We start from the raw sequence: 22,883 nt of genomic DNA, 5'->3' as shown, positions 1-22,883 counted from the left end.
CTACCTGACCGTGCTGCTGCTCCAGTTTCAAAAGTTCTGCCTTATTATTATACGACCATGCTGGTCATTTATGAACATTTGAACATCTTGGCCATGTTCTGTTATAATCTCCACCCGGCACAGCCAGAAGAGGACTGGCCACCCCACATAGCCTGGTTCCTCTAGGTTTCTTCCTAGGTTTTGGCCTTTCAAGGGAGTTTTTCCTAGCCACCTTGCTTCTACACCTGCATTGCTTGCTGTTTGGGGTTTTAGGCTGGGTTTCTGTACAGCACTTTGAGATATCAGCTGATGTACGAAGGGCTATATAAATAAATTTGATTTGATTTGATCCCTCCCTGTTTCAGTAAAAATCAGAGATTTAGGGCTTGAGAAATGTAAAATTCATAGAAAGAGCTATGGATGGAAGGATTGGCCATCTATAAAATTATAGTTCTAACCAAGTTGAGGCTATAAAGTGCTTGTTTACATTTGCTTATATTTTGGGTTCTAAATGGGTACGGCAGTTGAACTAAGCTCATGGTGCATTTATATGTTATATTCTTTAAGAATCAATGGGTACATATCATTAATTTAAAAGTCCAAAAATGTATGTAACAACTGCAGATTGCCCCTTTAAAGAGTGGTCTATCAGCTTAAATTCCCCCCAAAATTCATATTGGACATACATATTGCACCATACACAATGTTTATGTACATTATGTCACAATAAAGGGAGGTCCATTCTAAATCAGGAGCACTTCTAGTTTCCAAATCCACAGCGTTTACAGCCAGCCGAGCATCACTGTTCATTTTGTGGCCCTTACAGAGTGGCCAATCAACTTAAATTTCATATTGGAACAACCTTTTTGAAGTAATGATTACAAGATACTTATACTATACGGCATCCCCCCCCGCACCTCTCTGATTCAGAGGGGTTGGGTTAAACGCGAAAGACATTTCAGTTGAATGCATTCAGTTGTACAACTGACTAGGTATCCCCCTTTCCCTTTCTTAATTCGCCCATTCCTATTGCACAATGTTCAGTACTTTTTTCATGTTGCACATATACATATTGCACAGTACACAATTTCCAGTAAATTGTGTTTCAGTGAAATTAGGCTCCATTCTACTCAGGAGCACCTGTAGTTTCCAAATCCACAGAGTTCACACTCCGAGGAGCATCGCTGCTCATTCTACAAACAAACAATATATATATTTTTTTTAAGTGTAGAGATGCAATTTGGAAAAAAATATTTTAAAAACACTACCGTTCAAAAGTTTGGGGTCACTTAGAAATGTTCTTGTTTTTGAAAGAAAAGCACATTTTTTGTCCATTACAATAACATCAAATTGATCAGAAATACAGTGTAGACATTGTTAATGTTATAAATGACTATTGTAGCTGGAAACGAACAATTTGTTTAATGGAATATCTACATAGGGATACAGAGGCCCATTATCAGCAACCATCACTCCTGTGTTCCAATGGCACGTTGTGTTAGCTAATCCAAGTTGATCATTTTAAAATGCTAATTGATCATTAGAAAACCCTTTTGCAATTATGTTAGCACAGCTGAAAACTGTTGTTCTGACTAAAGAAGCAATAAAACTTGCCTCCTTCAGACTAGTTGAATATCTGGAGCATCAACATTTGTGGGTTCGATTACAGGCTCAAAATGGCCAGAAATAAATACCTTTTTTCTGAAACTCGTCAGTCTATTGTTGTTCTGAGAAATTAAGGCTATTCCATGCAAGAAATTGCCAAGAAACTGAAGATGTACATTAGTGTCTAGTATGAGAAACAGATGCCTCACAAGTCCTCAACGGGCAGTTTCATTAATTAGTACCCGCAAAACACCAGTCTCAACGGCAACAGTGAAGAGGCGACTCCGGGATGCTGGTCTTCTAGACAGAGTTGCAAAGAAAAAGCCATATTTCAGACTGGCCAATAAAAAAAAAAGATATAGATGACTGCTGCCAACACACTGACTCAACTCCAGCCACTTTAATAATGGGAATTGATGGGAAATGATGTAAAATATATCACTAGCCACTTTAAACAATGCTACCTAATATAATGTTTACATACCCTACATTATTCATCTCATATGTATATACTGTACTCTATATCATCTACTGCATCTTTATGTAATACATGTATCACTAGCCACTTTAACTATGCCACTTTGTTTACATACTCATCTCATATGTATATACTGCACTCAATACCATCTACTGTATCTTGCCTATGCCGCTCTGTACCATCACTCATTCTTATATCTTTATGTACATATTCTTTATCCCCTTACACTTGTGTCTATAAGGTAGTAGTTTTGGAATTGTTAGCTAGATTACTTGTTGGTTATTACTGCATTGTCGGAACTAGAAGCACAAGCATTTCGCTACACTCGCATTAACATTTGCTAACCATGTGTATGTGACAAATAAAATTGGATTTGAAAAGAACACAGACACTGGACAGAGGAACTCTGCCTAGAAGGCCAGCATCCCAGAGTCGCCTCTTCACTGTTGACGTTGAGACTGGTGTTTTGCGGGTATATTTAATGAAGCTGCCAGTTGAAGACTTGTGAGGCATCTTTTTCTCAAACTAGACACTAATGAACAACGTGGAAGGTTCGTTCCACTCCACTAGCGTTTCTGTGGAACACACCTTCCACGTCGTTCATTATTTTCTATAGAACGCATAGCTCCTCGTTGATTAGACTTTACATAAACTGGTTCCAACATAATTAGACAGTAAAATTAAATGTTTTTTCATAGACATGTGTAACAGGGTTATATTGGTGATTCCCCTTGCCACTTTATTGTTAAGCCAATGGGTTTTTGGTTTGAGTTTGTCTTGCCTTCACCTACTCAACATGGCATCTTATTGACTGGTTTGCGTAGCTTGCTTACGAGGGGGGGATGTTCAAGTTAGAATTGTCCCAGTGAACAAGCACCAAACCAGCGGTAAGTTGTTGGTTGCAAAGCACTGCACGTCAAAAGTGATTTTTATACTCTCAAGTGATGATTTAAATGTACAATTTATATCAAATTGTTTGTAAATGTTATTCAAACATCAAACATAAGATGCAGCGGTTTTTGGAGAATTCCCGCCAGTACTAGCTAGCAACTTACTGTGTCTGGTGGGGGGGGGTCACATATTTTGTACAGTGCGTGAGTGCAGAGTTGGATGGTGAGCCGTGCATTGCATTGCAAAATTAACATTATTATTCTAAAAAATGTTTAACCTTTATTGAACTAGGCAAGTCAGTTAAGAACAAATTCTTATTTACAATGATGGCCTACCCCGACCAAACCATAACCCAGACGATGCTAGGCCAATTGTGCACCGCCCTCTGGGACTCCCAATCACAGCCGGTTGTGATACAGCCTGGAATCGAACCAGGGTCTGTAGTGACACCTCTAGCACTGAGATGCAGTGCCTTAGACAGCAGCGCCACTCAGGAGCCCCAGTGACTAGTGTTCTATTTATTAAAGTGGACAGTTTATCCACCAGAAAGGTGTGGTATATCAAGAAGCTGATTAAATTAGCATGGACATTACACAGGTGCATCTTGTGCTGGGGACAATAAAAGGCCACTCTAAAATGTGCAGTTTTGTCACACAACACATTGCCACAGATGTCTCAAGTTTTGAGGGAGTGTGCAATTGACATGCTGACGACAGGAATATCCACCAGAGCTTTTGCCAGAGAATTTAATGTTAATTTCTTTACCATAAACCATAAGCCGCTTCCAACATCGCTTCAGAGAATTTGGCAGTATGTCCAACTGGCCTCACAACCGCAGATCACGTGTAACCACTTCAGCCCAGGACCTCCACAGCCGACATCCGGGCTTCTTCCCCTGTGGGATTGTCTGAGAAGGGGTGTGCTGAGAAGTATTTCTATCTTTAATAAAGCCCTTTTGTGGGAAAAACTATGCCTGCCTGAGCCTGGCTTCCCAGTGGGTGGGCCTATGCCCTCCCATGGCTATGCCCTGCCCAGTCATGTGAAATCCATAAATTAGGGCCTAATGAATTTATTTCAATTGACTGATTTCCTTCTATGAAGTGTAATTCAGTAAAATCTTTGAAATTGTGCATGTTGCGTTTCTATATTTTTGTTCAGTATAGATAGCTACAGTAGTTGCCTTGGTAACCAAAGAAACATACTTGCTTGTTTAGCCATTGAATTCTACCTTGCTGATATACAGGTCCTTGCGTAATAGCAAAATAATGCACACTAGAATGCCCTTCAAGCCAATCAGAAACAAGTATTCAATAATGCCATGGTATAAAATAGCAGTAAGGCACCTCAGGAGTTTGTGTTATATTGCCAATATGCCACAGCTAAGGGCTGTAATCCAGGCACTCCACATTTCATCGTGCATAAGAACAGCCCTTAGCGGTGTTATATTGGCCATATAGCACACCTCCTCTGGCCTTACTGCTTAATTATTAAACTGGTTGTTTGGATCCTGGATGCTGATTGGACGAGCAGTGTTCCAAGCTGTGCTGTATTGGCCGTCACAGACACACCTATGCAATTGCTTGCTAACAGTTCCATCTGAAAATTATCACTGCGCCTCCATAAGAATACCATGTTCCTGTCTGAATCATATCTTGTATATTTCTCTCAACGCACACATTATTTCACCTTGCTTCTAGCCCAGCATTTAGTTTGGTACATCAGGGGTTCATTTATAAGCCTCACTATCTGCCTGGCCAACTTCTGAATTTCAATCCCTGTGAACAGTGCCCAGACAAGACAACTTTTTGAGCCAATCTAAATCACCTTTCTAACATTATCATAGAAATATCCAAATAAATGCCAATAGAAAAAAAGATCAAACAAATGAAAATGCAGCTAATATACTGTCATTCCAGGTTCAATGTTTGATGTGACGGAGTTAGGGTGCGGTCGTAAATTCACTCTGGCCATCTACTCTGATTTCAGAGCACTCACATCTGAGTGTGCCAGATTGCAGAATAACTGATGAATTTATGAACTCTCAACACCACTTGAATATGGGAGGTGTCGGTAAACGTCAGCAAAAAAGCTTCATTAAATGGTTGCCAGGAGCAGTTAGTCACCAATGCTCTGGATAACATAAAAACAGCCTGACCAGCTCTGCAAGGGCAAGTAAAATGGTCAGAGTGAGGTGTTCTCTCAATGCCAAAAGTGCACTCTTGCACTCCCGATTGAATTTATGAACACACCCCTAGTTGAATTTGGCTAGCTACCGGGAAGAACATTAAGAAGCCTGCGTAGCAACCATTTTGTTTAGAATGGAAGACCAATGCTAAACAATTTATTTTGTATTCGATTTTTGCTTAGTTTAAAGTTAATAGATCATTCACGCAAATGAAGGGATGTACAGTGAGACTGGGAGTGTAAGTATGCCTCCAGGATAATATGGTAAAGTTGGCGTCATGTATAGGTCGAGCTTGGCTATATGAACAAAAATCCATATGATAAATTGCCTGAATTGATAATAAATAGAATGATACATTTATAAATGTGCACCACTGTTTTTAAAAAAGTAGTATTATATGTTAAACTACTATTACTAGTCTGGTGGTTGCAGCTATCAATTGCCCCATTAACAGTCATATTAGCCAACATTTCATTTCAAACTTCACAGTATGTCCAACTGGCCTCACAACCGCAGATCACGTGCAACCACACCAGCCCAGGACCTCTACATCCAGCTTCTTTCCCTGTGTCAGACCGGCCACTCGGACAGCTGATGAAACTGTGGGTTTGTGCAATCAATTAATGTATACACAAACGGTCAGAAACAGTCTCAGGCAAGCTCATCTGCGTGCTCGTTGTCCTCACCAGGGTCTTGACCTGACTGCAGTTTGGCGTGGTAACAGTCTCTCCTTCAATGGCCACTGGCACGCTTGTGCTCTTCACAGATTAATCCCGGTTTCAACTGTACCAGGCAGATGACAGACAGCGTGTATGGCGTCATGTGGGCGAGCAGTTTGTTGATGTCAACGGTGGTGCCCCATGGTGGTTATGGTATGGGAAGGCTACGGACAACGAACACAATTGCATTTTATCAATGGCAATTTGAATGCACAGATACCATGGCAAGATCCTGAGGCCCATTTTCGTGCCATTCATCTGCTGCCATCACCTTATGTTTCAGCATGATAATGCACGGACCCATGTCACAAGGATCTGTACATAATTCCTGGAAGCTGAAAATGTCCCAGTTCTTCCATGGCCTGCATACTCAGACATGTCACCCCTTGAGCATGTTTGAGATGCTCTGGATTGACGCGTATGACAGCATCTCCTAGTTCCCACCAATATCCAGCAACTTCGCACAGCCATTGAAAAGGAATGGGACAGTGCATCTCTCAGGAAAAGTGGGGATTTCAAAAACACTAAAACTGCCATGACTTGATATTTCAATTATTATTATTTATCAAAGGTTGAATAAAAAATACATGGTAAAATTAATGATTATTTTTTACTTTACAAGGTAGCTAACGTTATCTAGCATTTACGAACTTAACATTACATACATGGCTACTGGTAGGTAACGTTCAAAAACAGCTCACAGTGAGTGAATAGCCTTCTTGTTGCATAACTGGAATTCCTTACTGTCATCTGCAGACAGTGACTAACGTCCGATAACCCAAATTACGTCGAGTGGCACCTTTCGAGACCCCCATTTCTAATTATATGGTTGCTTTTGAAAAACGCCCACTCCTTTTGAAACACCCACTTTTCCAGAGAGATGCACTGCACTGAGATGACATATCAGTAGGTGGCAGCAGAGACCCTGAAGGACGATGTTGCAGCTGGACACCTCTCGTGTCCCAGCTCATTGCTGCCCCTCAGAGTATCTCAAGTTAAATGCCGACCGGGGTACTGCAGGCTGCTATTAGCTACTAAGTTATCCTTAACTTCTTCTGTGTGGAATTTTAATTATTATTTATTATTATTAAATCGGTTAAATGACATACATCTGGTGTAATAGAAGCAATTATTAGTTCCATGAATGTCTTCTAATTTGTATTTATTTACACGAAAATTGCCATTTTCCCATTCCCTATAATCGGGGGATCCTGTATTCGGCAAACAATGCCAGCAGTACTGCAGTCGGCCTTGAACTTCGTGGCTTCAATGAGAGGGGGCAGTGTTCCCTGATTTGATCCAACTTTATTTTTCAGATCTCGTCTTTATTTCCCCCCTAGAGGGCAACCTCTAACAGTTAGTCAGCTCAGAAGTAGCTCCTAGCTAGACCTACCATAAAAATAAACACTGTACATCGATTCACATACTAGACAAGTTTAGCCTACTCTAACGAATGATAAATTGACATAATGAAAGAACTTGAGGTAAACTTGTGTACAGTAGAAAACCTTTCTCGGTCAGTTTCAATGAAAGGGACTAGGGTGTGTAAAATAAAAACAGGGATAATATTGGTCTAATGGACTTCCTGTCATACGAAGACTGACCTCTGTGTTCCTGGGTGAGAGAACTCAAGTATCCCATCTAGTGTTCAAACATGGTTTTACAACATTGATTTAAAAAAGGCTGTAACCATTATCCCACTGAGCACTTCAGGAAACAAATCTAACCTAAATTAACATTATATTTCTCTCTTAACATAGTTAGTGTAACCTAGTGATACATGAGGCACAAGTATTTTCATAGCATGTTATTAAGCAACTCACGAATCAATGCAGACATGAAGTGCCTCAGTTAGTCTGAAAACATCACACATGCTATAGTCCTCTAGTGTCACAATAATATGTAGAATTAGTAGCATTGAAGAGAAGGAATGTGTCATTCTCTTTCCAAACACTGGCTACTTTGAGAATAGAAGACTGTCTAACCTCTCATGGGCTCTTTCCACTCCAAGGCATTTTTCTTCTACCTCCCTCAGTGTGAGTTCTGAGGTGTCCCTTGATATGGCTGGACTGACTGAATCCTTTCCCGCAGACAGGACAGGAGTAGGGCTTCTCCCCCGTGTGGACCCTCAGGTGGGTCTTCAGATGGACAGACTGGTTGAAGCGTTTACCACACACGTGGCAGCGGTACGGTCTCTCTCCCGTGTGGATACGTTGGTGCTCCTTTAACCTCCCTGAGTAGCTGAAACTCTTGCCACACACACCACAGTGGAAGGGCTTCTCCTTATTGTGAGAACACATGTGGACCTTAAGGTAACTGGTAGAGGTGAATGACTTCCAACAGACTGTGCAGAGGATTTGCCTGTGACTAGTGTCACCACTGTGTGGTTCTGTGTGGGATAGCATGTGTGCCTCCAGCTGGGATAGCTCACAGAACACGGCACCACACTGAGTACATGAGTGTGTCTGTGTGTCCTCTGGTCTCCTTTCTGGATCTCTCGAAACATCAGGAACACTTTCAGTGTTCTCACTCTGTGTTCTAGAACAGTCTGGATTTACTGCAGAGAGGGGCTGAGACTGAGGGGAGTCACTGGTTGGTTCTGATAGTGATACTCCATAGCCCTCTCCATCAGGTTCTGTTTTGATCTGTCCAGTTGTGTTGGTCAGTAGAGAGTACTTCTCTCTGTTCTCCACAGTTTGGAGAAGATGTGTGGGCTGAGGTGGCTCCTGATCACAGTCACCTTTCACACAGAGAGGAATGATTATGGAGTCTTCTTTGGTATCAGCCTCCGGCCCTTGAATCTGCTCTACCTCCTGACGGGTCCTGAGTTCACCCTGTTCCTCTTTAATCTGTGTGGGCTTTGGGTCCCTCTGCCCCAGACTTGGGCTCCACTCCTGCTCACAGTGCTGTTGCTCAGGGGGAGTTTGCTGCTCCGAGACCCAAGAGACAATGGGCTGAGGAGCTGGTGGAAAGAAGACAATAAATGACATCAATGAAAGCAATGACAGCTATTGAGACTTGATTGACAAGACCAACATTGTGTTAGCTAGCTTGTTCTGTTAAATGCAATAGCTATATCTCTGGCTGAATTGAATATCAGCATTTCCCCACTCCTCTATTTGCACAGTCACCTGTGCCACTGCCATATGCACACATCTCCCAAAGCAGAGGGAGTGAAAATTATGGATGGTGAAGGGGCTAATTAGATACAGTGGGGCAGAAAAGTATTTAGTCAGCCACCAATTGTGCAAGTTCTCCCACTTACAAATAAAAAATTAATCATAGGTACACTTCATCTATGACAGACAAAATGAGAAGAAAAAAATCCAGAAAATCACATTGTAGGATTTTTTATGAATTTATTTGCAAATTATGGTGGAAAATAAGTATTTGGTCACCTACAAACAAGCAAGATTTCTGGCTCTCACAGACCTGTAACTTCTTCTTTAAGAGGCTCCTCTGTCCTCCACTCGTTACCTGTATTAATGGCACCGGTTTGAACTTGTTATCAGTATAAAAGTCACACTCCAAACAGTCACACTCCAAACTCCACTATGGCCAAGACCAAAGAGCTGTCAAAGAACACCAGAAACAAAATTGTAGACCTGCACAGCTGCCTGGTTTGAAGAAATCAACTGTGGGAGCAATTATTAGGAAATGGAAGACATACAAGACCACTGATAATCTCCCTCGATCTGGGGCTCCACGCAAGATCTCACCCCGTGGGGTCAAAATGATCACAAGAACGGTGAGCAAAAATCCCAGAACCACAAGGGGGGGGGGGTCGACGTAGTGAATGACCTGCAGAGAGCTGGGTCCAAAGTAACAAAACCTACCATCAGTAACACACTACGCCGCCAGGGACTCAAATCCTGCAGTGCCAGACGTGTCCCCCTGCTTAAGCCAGTGCATGTCCCGTCTGAAGTTTGCTAGAGAGCATTTGGATGATCCAGAAGAAGATGGGGAGAATGTCATATGGTCAGATGAAACCAAAATATAACTTTTTTGGTAAAAACTCAACTTGTTGTGGACAAAGAATGCCGAGTTGCATCCAAAGAACACCATACCTACTGTGAAGCATGGGGGTGGAAACATCATGCTTTGTGGCTGTTTTTCTGCAAAGGGACCAGGACGACTGATCCGTGTAAAGGAAAGAATGAATGGGGCCATGTATCGTGAGATTTTGAGTGAAAACCTCCTTCCATCAGCAAGGGCATTGAAGATGAAACGTGGCTGGGTCTTTCAGCATGACAATGATCCCAAACACACCGCCCGGGCAACGAAGGAGTGGCTTCGTAAGAAGCATTTCAAGGTCCTGGAGTGGCCTAGCCAGTCTCCAGATGTCAACCCCATAGAAAATCTTTGGAGGGAGTGGAAAGTCTGTGTTGCCCAGCAACAGCCCCAAAACATCACTGCTCTAGAGGAGATCTACATGGAGGAATGGGCCAAAATACCAGCTACAGTGTGTGAAAACCTTGTGAAGACTTACAGAAAACGTTTGACCTCTGTCATTGCAAACAAAGGGTATATAACAAAGTATTGAGATAAACTTTTGTTATTGACCAAATACTTATTTTCCACCATAATTTGAAAATTAATTAATTAAAAATCCTACAATGTGATTTTCTGGATTTTTTTTTTCATTTTGTCTGTCATAGTTGAAGTGTACCTATGATGAAAATTACAGGACTCTCTCATCTTTTTAAGTGGGAGAACTTGCACAATTGGTGGCTGACAAAATACTTTTTTGCCCCACTTTACTTCGATAACCACTTCAACCGAGCCAAGGAAGCTAACTTTCACCATAAAAATGCACCGTTATAATAAAGCATTCGATGTGTCATCATATTTCAAATCAAACTGTCACATGTGCCAAATACAAGTATAGACCTTACTGTGAAATGCTTACTTGCAAGCCATTAACCAACAGTGCAGTTCAAGAAGAGTTGAGAATATTTACCAAATAAACAAAAGTAAAAAATAATAAAAAGTAACACAATAACAAGGCCATATACAGGGGGTACCGAGTCAGTGTACGGGGGTACAGGTTAGCTGAGGTCATTTGTCCATGTAGGTAGGGGTGAAGTGACTATGCATAGATAATAAACAGCGAGTAGCAGCAGTGTACAAAACAAATGGTGGTCAATGTAAATCATCCGGTGGCCATTTGATTAATTGTTCAGCAGTCTTATGGCTTGGGGGTAGAAGCTGTTAAGGAGCCTTTTGGTCCTAGACTTGCTTGCCATGCGGTAGCAGAGAAAACAGTCTATGACTTGGGTGACTAGAGTCTGACAACTTTATGGACCTTCCTCTGACACCACCTATTATATAGGTCCTGGATGGCAGGAAGCTTGACCCCGGTGATGTACTGGGCTGTACGCACTACCCTCTGTAGCGCCTTATGGTCAGATGCCGAGCAGTTGCCATACCAGGCGGTGATGCAACCGGTCAGGATGCTCTCGATGATGCAGCTGTATAACTGAGGATCTGGGGACCCATGCCAAATCTTTTCAGTCTCTTGAAGGGGAAAAGGTTTTGTCGTGCCCTCTTCACGACTGTCTTGGTGTGTTTGGACCACGATAGTTCATTGGTGATGCGGACACCAAGAAACTTGAAACGCTCAACCCACTACAGTCCCGTTGATGTTAATGGGGGCCTGTTCAGCCCGCTTTTTCCTGTAGTCCATGATCAGCTCCTTTGCCTTGCTCACATTAAGGGAGAGGTTGTTGTTCTGGCACCACTCTGCCAGTTCTCTGACCTCCTTCCAATAAGCTGTCTCATCGTTGTCGGTGATCAGGCCTACCACTGTTGTGTCGTCAGCAAACTTAATGAGGGTGTTGGAGTCGTGTTTGGCCTCGTAGTCATGGGTGAACAGGGAGTACAGGAGGGGACTAAGTACACACCCCTGAGGAGCCCCAGTATTGAGGATCAGCGTTGTATACGTGTGGTTGCCTAACCTTACCACCTGGGGGAGGCCCATCAGGAAGTCCAGGATCCAGTTGCAGAGGGAGGTGTTTAGTCCCAGGGTCCTTAGCTTAGTGATGAGCTTCGTGGGCACTATGGTGTTGAACGCTGAGCTGTAGTCAATGAACAATGAATTCTCACATGGGTGTTCCTTTTGTCCAGGTGGGAAAGAGCAGTGTGGAGTGCGATTGAGATTGCATCATCTGTGGATCTGTTGGGGCGGTATGCGAATTGGAGTGGGTCTACGGTATCCGGGAGGTTGCTGTTGATGTGAGCCATGACCAGCTTTTCAGCCTTCATGGTTACCGACATTAGTGCTACGGGGCGGTAATCATTTAGGCAGGTTACCTTCGCTTCCTTGGGCACAGGCTGTCAGATTTATGTAAAATAGCCTACTATTCATGTGATGAGTAGATTGGATAGTCATAACTTAGTCTCATAATATAACTCAATCAAACACTGTTCGCAAAAAAAAAAACTGTTCATTGAGTGCGTATAGCAGGCCTAGCGTGTGTGTACTAGCTAGCTAATGTACGGCATGTAGTGACGTAATGCTAATTGGCTTTGTACTGTTTCAAGTACACTCAATGGCAGTTGTCGTGGCATGTAGTGCAAGTTCACACAAAATAATGGAGAGGCGTACCTAATTATAAGACATAGGTGGCAACCTGTGATAAATAGCTATCTAGCATTACACAAACACCTGTGTGTAAGCATAACAGGGGATGTAGTGTGGTTAGTCAACTGGAAGCACACAGGTTATGCATCTGTGCAAAACTGAGACTGTTTATTTGAAATATTATGTATTGCTGATATGAAAGATAAGGGGAATATCAGCATGTGTTTAGAAAACTGGTTTGAAAGCGATGATTGGAGTTTCTAAAAAAAAAAATAAAACACAGGAATGTGTTGGTGGAATGTAACACCTGGAAACCCTAGATATGGAGAAGGGTTTCCAAGAGTTATGGGACTCCCTTTTAAAATAAAAGTAAAATATTGTAAAACGACTGTGTGGGGGTTATTCATTTGAATGCTCGTATTTATTACCTAAAAGTGGAACATGTATTGCACTTAAGTCACCAGTGTGTCCCCAACTTTATGGGTTTATTGATCCCCTCGCCACCGAGGGCCCTCTAAACGCGTTGGTGGGGGTGGTTTGGGATTGATGACTCTCCGTGAGTAGATACTTGAACCGGAAACAACCGATTGTATTTTACCTAACGGCCGTTTCCCCTAAAAAACAAACCTCCGCCCAGGAGTCTCTTTACGCCTGCTACATTAGGTATTCGCCGTGTCGCTGCCCTACAGAGTCAAATACTGTAGAATACAATGCAATACGTGTCTAGATAATACGTGTCAATTAGAAGAGTACAGTAGTCTTGATGGCTACATACCCGGTGTGATCAAGTGTCGTTTCAGGTATTGATTCTCTCTCTTTGTCCGGGTTATTTCTTCCTGGTACTCGGATATCGTGTTTCCAACCACTCCAAGTATATCCTCGGCAGCTTGCATCAAACGCTCAGTTAGAAATACATTCAGATATTGTAATTTAGTCATTGTTTGCAGATTAACGGGACAAAAGATCTTCCTGAAATACACGTAGCTAGCTAGGGCTTGTTGTCAAATTTACCGCTGTGAAGCAGGCAAGAATAAATAAGTACTTCCGGTTCATGGATTTTTGGAATCCTTCGGAATAAGAGTCCCGTCCTGTTTACTCTGTAAAGGAATAATTAGGTCGAAAATTATGGAAAATGTACACTTATCGATATTTTATACTAGTTATCATTCAAAGAATCATGTATATTGTGATTTATTTGTTCACTTTAATACAATCGTTTTTCATATTGTACATAGCAAGCAAAAGGGGATCCATTCATTCTATTCAGGAGCACTTCTAGTTTCCAAATCCACAGAGTTTACACCCAGAGGAGCTTTTACTGTGACACAACGTACAGATAATTTTGTATAGTGCAATAGCTATACATGTCCAATTTGAAATCCAATATTTTTTTAAAGTTGATGGACCACTCTGTAAGGGCTGCCAAATGAGCTTCAACACTCCTATGGATGTAAACTCTGCCGATTTAAAAACTCGAAGTACTCCTCGTATTGCACAATGTTTAGTATGTTTAGTACTCCTGAGAAGAATTGACCCCACTCTGACAGAATGTACATCAAATGGTGTAAATACTTGTATGTTCAATGTGAAAAACATACTAAACATTGTGCAATACGAATGGGCTAATTAAGTATGGGATGATTATTCATATTGTTATTATTAATATTATCATTAATGTTTTGTTATTTGTATTACTGTTACCTATCTAGTAATCATTACTTTTACAATATCAATGATATCAATGATATAATAATATTTGAGCTATAAAGGCGATTAATTGTATTCTTTTTTTTCATATTGTTAAACAAAATTTTAAGTCTGCTTATATTTCCTCATAAAATTTTACCAATTTTGAAGGTTTGTATTCTTTTTCACCCTATTCATTGTAGGACTTATATTTTGAAGGAAAACCCCTTAGGACTTATTCTTTCTAGGTCTTGCTCAGTTGTGTAAAAAAACTTTAAAGTTCCACTTAAGTCGTTTTTTGGGGTACTTGTACTTTACTTTTTTTAAATGTTGCCTACTTTTACTTCACTACATTCCTAAATTAAATAATGTACTTTTTATTCCATACATTTTCTCTGACACACAAAAAAACTTGATAAATGGTCCAATTCACACACTTATCAAGAGAACATTTTTGGTCATCCCTACTGCCTCTGAACTGTCAGACTCACTAAACACAAATGCTTTGTTTGTAAATTATGTTTGAGTGTTAGTGTGTCCCTGACTATCTGTCAATAAAAAATAAACAAGAAAATTGTGCCGTCTGGTTTGCTTAATATAAGGAATTTGAAATGGTTTACACTTGTACTTTTGAAACTTAAGTACGTTTAAGAAATTCCATTCACTTTTGATACTTAAGTATATTAAAAACCAAATACTTTCAGTAGTATTTTACTGGTTGACTTTTACTTGAGTCATTTTCTATTAAGGTACCTTTACTTTTACTCAAGTATGACAATTGAGACATTTTTCCAACACTGGTGTTGCCTATTCTTGCTAACCGAACTGAGTTGTCAAACTTGAAGAGAAGGGTGCAACTGCAGGCCGCAATTCAGGGCGTTTCTGTGAAACAGTATAACTTTAGTCGATCCCCTCGCCCATACCCGGGCTCGAACCAGGGACCCTCTGCACACATCAACTGACGCCCAGGAAGCATCGCGGCCCTTGCAGAGCAAGGGGAACCACTACTTCAAGGTCTCAGAGCAAGTGACGTCACCGATTGAAACGCTATTAGCGCACACCACCGCTAACTAGCTAGCCATTTCACATCTGTAGGAACCCACGACTTTATTATTCTATTGGTACATTTTTAAACTAGAAATAACTCCAGTACATAGGCGTGAGGCAGGGGCACTCCAGTACAGTAGATGGCGGTAATGCACCATAATGTTGGATTACAACCACAGATAAACCCCACAGAAGAGGCGGGGGTGGAAAGGGTTGCTATAGCTAGTACACAGGTAGTTGGAGGTGAGGGGCACTACGGGTGTGTACTTGCTACCGTTTCCGCCCGCCTCTTCTGTGGGCTTTATCGGCTGTTAGCAAGCAAGCTAGCATACGGTGTGCTAATTAGTTAGCACACGGTGTCGCCCCAGCCTCCCGCGCTAATGGAAACCGTGTGCTAAGTGTTGCTCCTGCCTTCTGTACTAGCAGGGGTGTCTTTCTCCTCCGCCTGTCTGGTCTGTTTTCCCGCAGTTCAATTAACAACGGCGAGGGCAGGTGTTCGGTGGGAGGGAAGAACACTCTAAATGCTGCAGTTGCACACTTGGAACGCTGTAAGCACGGAAGTGACGTCGGCACTCTAGTCGCAAATGGCCGTGTTTACCATTTAAATGTAGGAACGTATTGTATTAATTCTAAAGGATTGTTTGTCTCTGACATTGCTTCAACATATGCATTGCTTGCTGTTTGGGGTTTTATGCTGGGTTTCTGTACAGCACTTTGTGACATCTGCTGATGTAAAAAGGGCTTTATAAATACATTTAATTGATTGATGGAGAAGACACTATAGTGGCTGAGCGCCACTACACAACACGGATCAATACATGAATTGCACTGTAACGTTGACAAACGGTGCCCACAAACTGTTAGTGCCTACAGAAAGCTGTTCCAATAGCAGTCCCAACAGCAGAGTCCCAATAGCAGTCCCAACATCTTACCACTGCTACACCTGGCTATCAGTGGAGCCTTGTCTGGCAGCGAAACAGTTAATTCAGCCTCATTTACTGCCTTTAAAAAAACATAACTGATATGGCTGATTTGCTTAAATGTGGTTTCTACTGACAATTGAGATGTACAAACTATGGCATAAGGGAACGACAAGTGGATAAGAGGAAATCTGTCATTTCGATTAAAACATTAATGAGCTAGGATGGACGTAGTCAATATAACTATTTGTTCAGCACTTTTAAAATGTACAGAGACAGAATTCAAATCAAATCAAATCAAATTTTATTTGTCACATACACATGGTTAGCAGATGTTAATGCGAGTGTAGCGAAATGCTTGTGCTTCTAGTTCCGACAATGCAGTAATAACGAGCAAGTAATCTAACTAACAATTCCAAAAAAAAACTACTGTCATACACAGTGTAGGGGATAAAGAATATGTACATAAGGATATATGAATGAGTGATGGTACAGAGCAGCATAGGCAAGATACAGTAGATGATATCGAGTACAGTATATACATATGAGATAAGTATGTAAACCAAGTGGCATAGTTAAAGTGGCTAGTGATACATGTATTACATAAGGATGCAGTCGATGATATAGAGTACAGTATCAACGTATGCATATGAGATGAACAATGTAGGGTAAGTAACATTATATAAGGTAGCATTGTTTAAAGTGGCTAGTGATATATTTACATCATTTCCCATCGATTCCCATGATTAAAGTGGCTGGAGTAGAGTCAGTGTCATTGACAGTGTGTTGGCAGTAGCCACTCAATGTTAGTGGTGGCTGTTTAACAGTCTGATGGCCTTGAGATAGAATTCAGAACATAGGTCGTTCTTACAGTGTTCTTACTGTACACCAAGTCAGAACCGTAGGATAAATAAAGGGGGCATATAAGCAGACAATGAAAGCTCTTACAATATTCAGTGATTACATTTCTCTAAAACAGGTTATAGGCTACATGTGCACCACCAAGTCAGAACAGTAGGTTAAATTAAGAGGGCAAAATTTACCAAATTATTAGGGCGAGGCACATGGGTTACTAACAGCTTACTACACAACATATACTTAGTATTGCTTTCTTAGCTACAGTATAAATATCTCCCTAGCATATTGCAGTATTTATGCAGCAACATACAATACATATTTGGACTCAACTTGTTGTTCTGTGCTCACTTGAACAGAAAGGTGGTGTGGCGGAGCTTCATGGGCAAATTTTGTCATAAAACGTTGTCATCAAAGTCTGGCATTCTCTGGATGTGTGGTGTTTTCAAGACAACTGGGAACTCGGAAAAAAACAAGGTTGAATCATGATGATGTCAGTGATCTTCAGGTTGTAGCTCTAAAAAGAGGCCCAAGTTCCCGACTTACAATTCCGAGTTGGATGACCGTTCAAAATGTATTTTCCCAGTCGGAGCTAGTTTTTTCCCCTGAGTTCCCAGTTGTCTTGAACTCACTGGTCAGATTTCCCAGTTCCGAGTTAACAGTTGTTTTGAGTGCGGCAGAAATCATGCTGGATTGACAGCATGGCCAATGTTGAATGTTTTAATTTTAAGCTTGGAAAAGAGACCCTTAAACTTAGAATTGGGACCACACACCCACTCAACTGAATAGGAGGCTAGTGATTGCTTTGCAATACTTGCAGTTAGCCACGGATTCCTTCCAAACCACTCACTGTTGAATTTGCGATTTCCAACTTGTTGTGTAATGTTTATATCCAATGGCCGATTAGCACCGATATTTTTCATCTATAATTTCTTTTCATTATTTCTCTTCATATGACAAGGATTCAAAATGATTTGCCAGTAGATTTGTCGACTTCATTCATGATGATAACTGCTAGCTAAGATTTTGAAAGTAAGATGTTGACATGATCAGTCCAATCAAAGCTACTGTAGATATGTGATTTGACATCATTTTATGTGGCCGATGACCTTGAGCTTTCTTGGAAGGGCACTTCTAATGTAACTCTACAGCAGCACCCAAGGGGATTGAATATGAGCTCTACCCTTAGATTTGACAAGATATGATGTGTGTAGTAAATCTGAGTGGGTTGATGTGTATGATATTGGATGTGATTTAGTGAGTGTGTACAATGCCTCTATAAGAGTAAGACTATAATGTATGCCGTCCAAATAAATAATAACTCTGCCAATTTGCATGGTTGAGTGTCTGTGTGTGTGTAAAATGTAGTGCGTAAAGCCTTAATATTCATGATGATAATTGTAAACCATATCGTATCACTGTCACAGTTCCATCATAATTACCTTTATCATCATTGAAAAACACATCCCAGCATTTCCATAGAAATGGACATTTCACATGATCATGAAAGACACCTTTCATTACTCTACAGCATGTATAAGTCCATATGTGTACAGGAGCATGTAACTGAGTATGTGTGTGTTCATTCCCACTTCATAATGTTCAGATATTTTTACAGTTCCCATACTTTCTTTTTTTCGTAACCTGAAGTCCCTGTAGAATTTAGTACAGCCATGGTGTTATGGAGCTGTCTCGGGAATAGCTGTCCATCTATAGTTTGTCCACAATGAGAAAGGCATGCTTACCCTTTGTACCGGATACGGTCTCTTACGACGTTCGTTTATCTCCCTTGGAAATTGAGACCAAATTTGGTCCCTTTAAGCTCCCTTCCCCTACTTTTGATCAGCTCCTTTTGTTGATATTGTTCAAATTTTGCAATGATCGGTCGGGGATCCTTGGTCTTGTCGCTCCGAGCTCCAAGTCTGAGTACTCGGTGGAAAGCCACCTTGTTTACAGTCTCTATAGGAAGTTTCAAGGCCGATTGCATGAATTCTCTGATCGCGCCCTCTGAGTTTTTGGAATGCGTCCCCAGGAATCCCAGAAAAAAAATGATTTTCACACATGCTATGACTTTGTATGTCTAGTAGTGACTCCTTCATCACCCTGTTTTCCCTGAGTAGACAATCCATGTTGGAATTGTGGATTTTTACCTTGGCTGTGAGTGCCTTGTTCTCTCCTTGGAGAGTGAGAATTTCACTCTGGCTAAACTCCAAACTCCCTCTCAGCCCTGCTATACATATGCAAAAATTGTTGTAGATTGAGGAAAACAACTATTTAATCAATTTTAGAATGAAGCTGTAAGTAACGTAACAAAATGTGGAAAAAGTCAAGGGGTCTGAATACTTTCTGAATTTCACTGTATGTAATCAAAACAGTTAACTGACTGATATTATCTCATAGAACAAAAGATTTAAGATTGAAGCTTGTGTTACCCTGACCTTATTTTCGGTGTTTATCCCAAAACTCTATTCTTTCCCCATTCATTTCCCATATAGGAATGGCTGAACAAACCACAGGTAACTAATTAACTGTTTTTAGGACTACAAGCTGGTGAGCTCTAGTGGGAAGTTTTTTTTGCTATATAGTCATCATAGATTTTTTTTATGTTTGTACGTATAAACTTACCAATAGTTGGGTTTCTGGATTTAAGGCTGTTGTTTGGCAGGACCTGTGAGTGCAATCATATTCAACTGTAACTAGGTTTCCATTCAAAATGTAAAATCAGTCAAATTAATTTTGCGAAAAATGGTGTTAATTATTTTATGCGCAAATATTGATATTATAATAATCATAGTTAAATGCGATGCAAACCATTTAACTGTTTTTTAAATTTGGTATATGTGAATATTTTCATGTGCACTGTCATCACATACAGCCTTTTATGCACAAGTAAATTTGATGGGAACACATCTGGTGGGAAAACGCACACAGTTTTATGCAGAAAATCTGTCACCAATAGAGTGGAAACCTAGCTTGTGTAACACTTTTGTGGAGGAGAAATAATTAAAGTATACCATCTAGTGTTCAAACACGGTTTTACAACAACATTGGTGAGGATAGGTTGTCTGTAACAGTCCCACTGATCACTAGAACATTGATCTGATGTGACAGTATTGTTTTTCTTCAGAAACAGACATTTAGAAATAAAATGTTCCCACACATAGGCCTACTTAATCAATATGACAGAGAGATTGTTTATTTGCAAGGAGACCAACAAGCTCCTATTGAAATCATCAACAATAAAAAATGGCAAATCTAACAAATTAACATTATATTTCTCCAGTGATACAAGGGGATGCGTTCAAGTCTTTTCATAGCATTGTATTAGAGCAGCTCTCTTAACTCAATGCAGAAATGAGGTTCCTTAGTTACAGTCTGCAAAACATCATACATTCTATAGTCCTCTAGTCTTACAATTCTATGTAGAATTAGTAGCACTGAAGAGAAGGTATGTCTATCTTCCTCTTTCCAAAAGCTAGGTGCTTTGAGAACAGAAGGCTCTGTCTATTCACTCGTGGGCTCTTTCCACTCTAAGGCTATCTCTGATAAGCTACCCAGGAAAAGGAGAAATGCCAAAAAATAAGGTCTGTGATAAATACAGGCTAAGGAGAAGGAGATCTTATACATTTTGTTCTATGAGATAATCAGCTAACGTCACTTTTTGTGAATTTTCAAGCACTTACCAAGCAATCGGAAAGTAATTCAGACCCCTTGACTTTTTCCACAATTTGTTATGTTACAGTCATATTCTAAAATTAAAATCGTTCCCACCCCCTCAACCTACCCCACAATGACAAAACAAAGACAGGTTTAGAAATTTTCGCAAATTTATTAAAAAGAAAAACAGAAATATCAAATTGTGTGTTCAGATCCTTTACTCAACTTTGTTGAAGCACCTTTGGCAGCGATTACAGCCTTGAGTCTTCTTGGTATGATGCCACAAGCTTGGCACACCTGTATTTGGAAAGTTTCTCCCATTCTTCTCTGCAGATCCTCTTAAGCTATGTCAGGTTGGATGGGGAGCATCACTGCACAGCTATTTTTAGGTCTCTTCAGAGATGTTCGGTCGGGTTCAAGTCCGGGCTCTAGCTGGGACACTCAAGACATTCAGGGACTTGTCCCGAAGCCACTCCTGCGTTGTCTTGGCTGTGTGTGTAGGGTCATTGTCCTGTTGGAAGGTGAACCTTCACACCAGTCTGAGGTTCTGAGCGCTCAGGAGCAGGTTTTCATCAAGGATCTCTCTGTACTTTGCTCCGTTCATCTTTCCCTCAATCTTGACTAGTCTCCTAGTCCGTGCCACTGAAAAACATCCCCACGGCATGATTCTTCCACCATCATGCTTCAGCGTTGGGATGGTGGCCAGGTTTCCTCCAGACGTGACACTTGGCATTCAGGCCAAAGAGTACAATCTTGGTTTCATCAGACCAGAGGATCTTGTTTCTCATGCTCTGAGAGTCCTTTTAGGTGCCTTTTGGCAAACTCCAAGCGGGCTGTCATGCGCCTTTTAGTGAGGAGTGGTTTCCGTCTGGCCACTCTACCATAAAGGCCCGATTGGTGGAGTGTGGCAGAGATGGTTGCCCTTCTGGAAGGTTCTCCCATCTCCACAGAGGAACCCTGGAGCTCTGTCAGAGTGACCATCGGGTTCTTGGTCACCTTCCTGACCAAGGCCCTTCTCCCCTGATTACTCAGTTTAGCCAGGTGGCCAACTCTAGGAAGAGTATTGGTGGTTCCAAACTTCTTCCATTTAAGAATGATGGAAGCCACATTGTCCTTGGGGACCTTCAATGCTGCAGACATTTTTTGATACCCTTCTCCAGATATGTGCCTCGACACAATCCTGTCTCAGAGCTCTAGGGACAATTCCCTCGACCTCATGGCTTGGTTTTTGCTGACATGCACTGTCAACTGTGGGACCTTATATAGACAGGTGTGTGCCTTTCCAAATCATGTCCAATCAACTGAATTTACAACAGGTGGACTCTAAGTTGTAGAAACATCTCAAGGATGATCAATGGAAACAGGATACACCTGAGCTGAATTTCGAGTCTCATAGCAAAGGGTCTGAATACTTATGTACATTTTGTACATTTTTAATACATTTGCAAACATTTCTAAACATCTGTTTTTGTTTTGTCATTATGGGGTGTTGTGTGTAGATTGATATTTTTGTAATCCATTTTAGAATAAGGCTGTAACATAACGAAATGTGGAAAAAGGAAAGGGGTCTGAATACTTTCTGACTGCACTGTATTAGCCATTTCTGAGACTCACTCAGCTAATTCCTTTGATAAAGCAGTAGCAATACAAGCAATACAAATACATATTCAAAAACATATCCCTCTAATGCTTAGGGAAGATCTCATGTAAAGTGATATTGAAGTGTTGTGGCTTCAGGTTCACCTATCTCAACTAAAGCTTGTTCTTTTAGGGTGTTGCAATAGGCCACCAAGTGCTAACAGTCAGTATCTAGATAATGTGTGTGAAATGCTTGATAGTGTATGTAATATAAACAGAGGTCTACTTTTTTGGGGACCTGAATATTGACTGTTTCCATCAAGCTGTTTGCTCAAGAGGAAGCTTCACACTGTAACCAGTGCCTGTAATCTGGTTCAGGTCAATCAACCTACCAGGGTGTTTACACTACAGGAACCAAACTCTGCAAAAAAATAAATGTCCCTTTTTCAGGACCCTGTCTTTCAAAGATAATTCGTAAAAATCCAAATAACTTCACAGGTCTTCATTGTAAAGGGTTTAAACACTGTTTCCCTGTGGACTGGTCATTAAGACAGTAACAGTTTACAGACGGTAGGCAATTAAGGTCACAGTTATGAAAACTTAGGACACAAAAGAGGCCTTTGTACTGACTCTGAAAAACACAAAAAGAAAGATGCCCAGGGTCCCTCCTCAGTGGGTTAACATCTCACTGCAAGTACTG

General features: G+C 41.0%; 1 protein-coding gene across 1 annotated transcript; it reads right to left on the bottom strand.

The window, feature by feature from the left end:
- Positions 1–7,142: 7,142 nt before the first annotated feature.
- On the bottom strand, positions 7,143–13,484 carry LOC112257421 (zinc finger protein 8). Its single transcript, XM_024430959.2, has 2 exons — positions 13,216–13,484; positions 7,143–8,819 (listed from the first exon to the last, which is right to left on the bottom strand). The coding sequence occupies exons 1-2, from the start codon at positions 13,376–13,378 to the stop codon at positions 7,846–7,848; spliced, it is 1,137 nt and encodes a 378-aa protein (XP_024286727.1). The 5' UTR covers positions 13,379–13,484; the 3' UTR covers positions 7,143–7,845.
- Between the last annotated feature and the right edge of the window lie 9,399 nt (positions 13,485–22,883).

This window comes from Oncorhynchus tshawytscha, linkage group LG09 (genome assembly GCF_018296145.1).
Source record: "Oncorhynchus tshawytscha isolate Ot180627B linkage group LG09, Otsh_v2.0, whole genome shotgun sequence".
NCBI classification, from domain to species: domain Eukaryota; kingdom Metazoa; phylum Chordata; class Actinopteri; order Salmoniformes; family Salmonidae; genus Oncorhynchus; species Oncorhynchus tshawytscha.
The sequence above is the reverse complement of the archived record's forward strand: the minus strand, read 5'-3'. Positions and strand labels throughout refer to the sequence as shown.